Source organism: Ylistrum balloti, unplaced genomic scaffold (assembly GCF_031769215.1).
Source record: "Ylistrum balloti isolate Yb309-2 unplaced genomic scaffold, AGI_CSIRO_Ybal_v1 Utg370634, whole genome shotgun sequence".
Classification (NCBI taxonomy): domain Eukaryota; kingdom Metazoa; phylum Mollusca; class Bivalvia; order Pectinida; family Pectinidae; genus Ylistrum; species Ylistrum balloti.
Genome location: NW_026782387.1, coordinates 333,180 through 340,667, shown reverse-complemented (window position 1 = coordinate 340,667; position 7,488 = coordinate 333,180). Strand labels below are relative to the sequence as shown.

General features: G+C 33.0%; 1 protein-coding gene across 1 annotated transcript; it reads right to left on the bottom strand.

Annotated features, from left to right (window-relative positions):
- Positions 1-2,704: 2,704 nt before the first annotated feature.
- On the bottom strand, positions 2,705-3,888 carry LOC132557159 (THAP domain-containing protein 10-like). Its single transcript, XM_060221650.1, has 2 exons — positions 3,505-3,888; positions 2,705-2,857 (listed from the first exon to the last, which is right to left on the bottom strand). Exons 1-2 carry the CDS (start codon positions 3,886-3,888, stop codon positions 2,705-2,707), a joined length of 537 nt encoding a protein of 178 aa, XP_060077633.1.
- Between the last annotated feature and the right edge of the window lie 3,600 nt (positions 3,889-7,488).

Sequence of the window (7,488 nt, the reverse complement as noted above, 5' to 3'; positions counted from 1 at the left end):
CGAACATTATTGTGGTAATTATATTGTAATATCCCATGATATAATGGGACAGTTATGTTGTTATTTCTCCTGATATACTGGAACAGAAAAACTCAAAATAAATAATGACAGAAAAGTATATAATCCTATATATTATCCTATATATATATGTTTTCCATGTGGTGAGTATTTATTTTATTGATAGACTTCCTCACACTGATATTTATTTTATTTTTTTATTATTATTTTTTTTTTTTTTTTGTAAATACACCACTTTAAAATCATAGAAGATTCTTTTCAATTAAATTGATACTGTTAATTCATGAATGTATAGGTGTGAACAGTTTAGGGTCATAAAGAGGACCATTGTCGTGTGCCATGCACTCTCTGTAAACATTTCCTTTAAAACGATATTCCTGCTGAATGCCTTGGTAGATTTCAATCAAATTTTGTCTTAAAGATCATTGAGGATGGGGAAATTATTTCAGATATTCATACAGTTGATTTGACCTCATGGGACCTTGGCATGGGGCCCCAAAATGGTAGCCAGACCATACTTTGCTTCAAAATGCTACTTTTATTTAATGCGTGAATAGATTTCATTTAAAATTTGTCTGTAATATCAAAAGGGGTTAACAAATAATCCTTTAATTCAGAAAGTTGATTCAAACCCTGACTTTGAGAAAAGGGAAACATAGACAGTATTTTGCTTTAAAATGCTACTGCGACTTCATGCCTGGGTAGATTTCAACCACGTTTGGTCTGAAACATTGTTGCAAGTTGGTTATCATTTCTTAAAATTGAAAGGTGATTTGATCCCCAGAGACTTGGGGGCTGGGCTCCAAATGGGAAAGTAAGTCATTATTTGCTTCCAAAAGCTACTCTTCCTTAATGCTTGAATGGATTTTAAAATGTGTGGTAAAAGCATCATTGTGGGTAAAGAATAATTTCTTACATTCAGAAAGTTAATTTAACCAATAGGGACTTGGGTGGGGCATCAAAGGTTAAGTTAGGCAATATTTTGCTCCAAAACACTACTCCTTTTTTTTTTTTTTTTTTTTCTTATGCTTTTTTTACAAATTTCAAACATCCTTTCACACTCACACAGGCAAATATATATAATTACATCAATATATAGATACAAACATGGATGCATGCATTCATCTTCATATACATGCATGCAAGCACACATACATATGCACGCACATACACATACATGCATACGTACATATATGTACATACTCATATGCCTACTTACACACATACATACCAACACTCACTTATACATACATATACACAAACACACGTACATATATATACAATTAAATATAGAACACGTATCCCTATTTTTTGAGAGTACATGCTGGTAAGTTCAAACTTTATTAATTATTTGTCCCATAAAAAAGATATGTTGAGGTTTCACACTTTCACAAGATATTTATCCGATGGACAGTCACTGTTTTCAGCTATGGTTTCATCTTGTCTCATAGAGGATATGCTGCAATAATATTGGCTTGATACTTTCAACGTTTTTTACGTGGTAAAATACCTGACCATAGTGCCCATATCTTCTCAAACTTCTCAGTTTCATTTTTTCCATTGGCTATCACTTTGTCAATTTCATACATATTTGATAAGTATTTTTTTAACTCGGTCAAACTCGGATTTCTTTTCTGTCTAGAGCTATAGTAGATAAAAAGAATATCATGAATCATAATAGTGTTCGCTGGAATAGACTTTTGAAAGACAGATGTTTTACCAAATAAAATAATATCTTTTTTTTTAATTTCAAAAGATTGGTTGGTTTTTAAGTGTATCCATCTGCATATGGCCAGCCAGAAGTTTTGTGTGACAATAAAAAAAAAAGGTTTTCAATGGTTTCTTTAGTTTCTTTACACAGGTTACATAAATCGCGTTGTCCAATTATTTTTAGATAGTGATTTAGAGTATTCTAGAAATAAGTCTAAAAATAAACCATTGAATACTGCTGTCTTTTGTAATTTTGAAAGGGAGAGCAAAATTTCCTGTCCTCTTCATATTTGAACAGGACTGGTTAATAGTTATCCAATTGTCTATTGCTGTGTTTGTGGGTTTTTTCGGTTAATGAGAGTATTGTACATGTCACTACTTCCTTTTTGATCTTTTTGATATCACATTAATGTGGAAAGGAATAAAAGGTTTTTTAATAGATTAATTATGTCCTCTAATATCATTATCTCTCATAAAGGTTTTGAATGATTCACAAAGAATCTTATAATGTAGAAAGTTTCCAGAAGTTATATTATATTTCTTTTTAAAGCCACCATAGCTTAAAAATCCACCATCCTCTTGAATTAAATCTCCAACAAAAACTACATTTTGTAAATACAAGTCATAAAAAAATTCAGAATTCTCGCCAATCTTTAAAGAAGTAGTGTGACGCCAATCTTCACTTCGTTATTGAGAAAGGGAATACAAATAAATGAAAATTAAAAAAAAAAAGTATGAAAATCGGTCAAGTATTTGCCGAGATATACCAGCTTGAATTTTGCTGTTTTGCACCTGTTTGAAAAACAATCAACGCAACTTCCGGTTTTGCTAAATATAGAACCGGAAGTGTTGTGATGTAGTATGAGCAACACATATCAATTCAAGATGGATAATAGCAGTATTACAGACAGTGAGAGCGATGCTTTGGATAGTTTTTCTGACGATTCCGGCCAGATAGAACTGACTGACGACGAGTCTACCGGTCCTGCTGAGGCAAGAGACATTCAGCCTTATCAGTTTGAGCCACATTATCAGCAACTGATGAAAATGTATGGAAATCTGGCTCAGCAACATCTGTTGAAGCAGTCACACTTTGGACAGTTTCAGCTGTGATCAGTTCTGACAAAACCTAAAATAAAAAAGAAAAAAAAAATGTTGCACACGTTTCTGAGTAAAGGTTGGGTTATGTCTTCACATAAATAATATTCTCATTGAAAGCATTTCAAGTGGATATGCTGTACAGAATTATACTGTATATTACAGTACCGTACCTAACATACAGTACAGCAACAAATATACTACCACATAATACATGTATATTATCGTTTGTAAAATATGCTATTGATATATATACATTAGCGATTAGGTACACGTACGATATGCCCATATAATATTTCTTTTCAATGGCATAAGAATATAGATATAGCATTTTGGTTGAAGTATTACATTTTAAGGGGACCCAGTATTTCTCAAGTTTGCTTTAGGGAACTGATCCCTGTATAAAATTATACTAAATTGTTTTTTTTATATTAATTTCCATTTATCATGTTTATTTTATTAATTTTCATTGATTTTATTAATTGTCATGATTATTTAATAACGCAGTTTTTCATACTTGAAATTTAAGATTCCAATATTTATAATGATTTTGTCAAATAAGTACAAATGGGATTGGATGGATCCCCTACTATAAGTACCTGTAAATGTACTTTTTTTACAGAAAAAAGGATTTCCCTAATGTCATGCTAATATTGTAAAATAATTTATCATTCTTACCCTGAAGCTTTCTCTTTTTGCATAAGCCTCCCTTGGCTTCTTCTCTGGAGAAGATAAAAAAAAAACTTCGTTTAGGTGATCATGATCCCTCTTAGGATATATGGACGGCACAGAACCGGGGTTGAGACGTCTCTTTGTTCTAAATCCTAAGCTCGCCTTCAAGTCATACTGCGCGTCGAAACATGAAGGTGTGAAATGGGCACTACAAATGGCACTGTGCCTCGAAGGCTCTTCCCAGTCTGCTCTGGTCAGCTTCACAAACCTTTTCCATGCATTCCTAGTTCGACTATCAGATGGGAATGTGTGCACTGAAACGCCATCACCCGCAGTGTTACTACACCCAGCTACTACACAACGGCGGCCCTTGTGGCGAGAACTTGCCATATCCAAGGGATCATTTTTCACCAAATGATCCTGATAGTAATAGTCTTTACAGTCTAAACCTTGGAATAACGAAAACTACTCGGATTCCGGCAAATTTCGATCAGTGTTTACCTTATTGTTGATAACAGTGAAGTCGAATCCAGCGCGTCTATGTTGCTCATACTACGTCACTTTCGGTGAAAAAGGGGATTTCCCTAATTTTGCGATTTTAAAGGTATGTTTTCGTACGGGCATTACATTTACACCAATTACTCTAAAACGATACGTCGGAAAAAAAATTCTTTGTTTTCCGTTATTTTGTAAGGTATTTCTGTGATTTTATTTCGGTTTTGTAACCATATTGCACTACTTCTTTAAATTTCTATTGTACCAAATTGGCGATTTTAAAAGATAATCAAAACGTTTGATATCTATCATTTCTGAGACTTTTATCCATGCTTCAAAAGTATCTTTCCGTAACATGTTTTTTGTCTGAATATTTTTAATGTATACAATTCCAAATTCTGTTTTTTTTTTAAGTTCACAAGTTACTGCCAACAAGTTTGGCCATTCACTATCTTTGGAAAGGAGTAATCTCTTAATCCAAGTAGTTTTCAAGTCATTTACATTTATTGTTTAATTTTAAAGTTAGTTCAATTCATTGCCAAAGAGACTGTGTTATTAGTTAAGTAATTGTTAAGTTATTCTAGTCAGTGTTTATAACAATTTAACTCCTATCTTATGGGTCAACAGTTTAATGCTATCTTAATATGATAATAATTATATTAGTTTTCTTTCTATAAAGGAGAAAGGATGTAACAATATTGAATTATACTATAAATCGTGTTCCGAATATTACGACCCGGTCTCCGGTACTATTTTGTATTCATTACTCATGCGCATGCCCTCTGAAAAAACACATTTATGTTTCCGGTTAATGACCTCGTGGTGTGTTCATTTCGAGCTCTGCTGTGCCGATCTCTCTACGATGGCTCTAGATACAATCTAATTATTGATGCAGGGAATACAACTCCTTGATAAAGAGTTGCTGCCCTTTGTTAAAATTTTGTGTCCGGAACATTTGTTTGCCTCCATTTAAACTAGTATATATTGAAACATGATGTATGTATCAGTCATACAAGGTGCAGTGTAGCGGATTCATCTGAAAACCATACGCCATCGGTGATACCAATGTTGTTAGTCATCCAATGAGCAAATTGTCGTCTCATTGTAACATCTGTATCGCTCAAATTTTGCATCACTGGGACTTTGCATGGAAACAACTTTAAGTTAAATCTTCCAAACATTCTGTAAACCTTTTCATAGCCAGACCTTGAATTAGCAGATCCCATATTTCCAATGTCATCTAGCACTTTTCTAACTGACCTCTCTGAAAATTCTTATATAATTTTCTGAACAGCCACAATGTTCTCGGCGCACCTGCTAGTCTGTGGACGTGCTTGGTTCTTGCGTCTTTTGTCTTTCATAGATCCTGTCTGCTGGAATATATTTACCATCTCTGTTATTGTTGCTTTGGTAGTTTTCCATCGGATGACTTTCGAAATGAATTTGACTTTCTCTCCAGCCTTCTGATTCCATTTTGAAAAAACTGCAATCAGATGATGTCATAACGACATGACGATGTTCATATTTCCCGTATTTTTCATCTTACACAAAACTATTGATATAGCAGGTTAATATAATACCTTACTTAATAATATATCTTAAGGTATAAAAATAATATGTAGCCTTGAAATGGTCACAGAATGTATGGATTTCCTGGTAGTTCAAATTATTTCCCTTTATTTTATATCACGATTTTTATGGCTTTGATAACAGGGATATTTTCGGGGACTTATGTCACGGTCTTACAACTTACAACTATAACTCGTGATTGTTTTTTCTAATGCTGGTTTTTGTATTATTTTTGCAGATCTGGAACAATAACAACACCCCATACTTTCGTTGAATTTATATTTGAAGTAATACTTTGTGAAATGTCAGCATTTTCTTTGTTGTGTTTTTCCAGTCCGGTGTCATCTATTGGCCACAGGTTTAGTTGAGTCGTGCATGACTGCCTCTGTGGTCTATGTTAGGAATCTTGCTCTAGTGTAGCTTTTGAGTAGAATTATTCCCTACTGCAATAAAAATGGCTTTGACAGCAGGGATATTTTCGGGGACTTATGTAACGGTCTTACAACTTACAACTATAACTTGTGATTGTTTTTTCTAATGCTGGTTTTTGCATTATTTTTGCAGATCTGGAACAATAACAACACCCCATACTTTCGTTGAATTTATATTTGAAGTAATATTTTGTGAAATGTCAGCATTTTCTTTGTTGTGTTTTTCCAGTCCGGTGTCATCTATTGGCCACAGGTTTAGTTGAGTCGTGTATGACTGCCTCTGTGGTCTAGGTCAGGAATCTTGCTCTAGTGTAGCTTTTGAGTAGAATTATCCCCTACTGCAATAAAAATGGCTTTGATAACAGGGATATTTTCGGGGACTTATGTAACGGTCTTACAACTTACAACTATAACTTGTGATTGTTTTTTCTAATGCTGGTTTTTGTATTATTTTTGCAGATCTGGAACAATAACAACACCCCCTGTGAATGTAGTCCATGGTTTGACTTACAAGAAATATAAGAATACTAAAACATATGCAATTTATTTATAGGACATAAAATGTCTGATATTACTAACTGTTTCTATATATCATGTATTTTAAAGCATCAGAACTCACGCCTGACCAGTTCAGAGTTTACGAGTTTTCGATTTGTAATAAGAAATGTACATACTTTCGGGTTCATTCAGTGGAATGAGTGCATATGATATTCGTGCGTGTGATATCACAAGATATCAGTGACTATTGACTGTATCATGACTCACTCAATTAAAAAAACTGGAATTACCTTATAATAATCAGGATATTGACATTTCAAAATCATGTTCTGGACCTAATATAAACATAATAATGTTCAAATATGATATACAACATCATGTAAATACATACAGATGTGACACCTATACAATACAAACATAACATAGAACATCATGTAAATACATACAGATGTGACACCTATACAATACAAACATGAACAGAACATCATGTAAATACATACAGATGTGATAACTGTACAATACATAAGGATGTGATGACTATACAATACATACAGATGTGATAACTATACAATACATACAGATGTGATGACTATACAATACATAAGGATGTGATGACTATACAATACATACAGATGTGATAACTATACAATACATACAGATGTGATAACTATACAATACAAACATAACACAAAACATCATGTAAATATATACAGATATGACAATTATACAATACATACAGATGTGACAACTATACAATACATACAGATATGATAACTGTACAATACATAAGGATGTGATGACTATACAATACATACAGATGTGATAACTATACAATACATACAGATGTGATGACTATACAATACATAAGGATGTGATAACTATACAATACATACAGATGTGATAACTATACAATACATACAGATGTGATAACTATACAATACATAAGGATGTGATGACTATACAATACATACAGATGTGATAACTATACAATACATAC

Excerpts from the sequence above, each read along its gene's own strand:
- LOC132557159 (XM_060221650.1), bottom strand. The coding sequence starts at position 3,888 with ATGGCAAGTTCTCGCCACAAGGGCCGCCGTTGTGTAGTAGCTGGGTGT. Across the intron at positions 2,858-3,504 it reads CAAAAAGAGAAAGCTTCAGG|GTTTTGTCAGAACTGATCAC; the intron begins GTAAGAATGATA and ends TTTTTATTTTAG.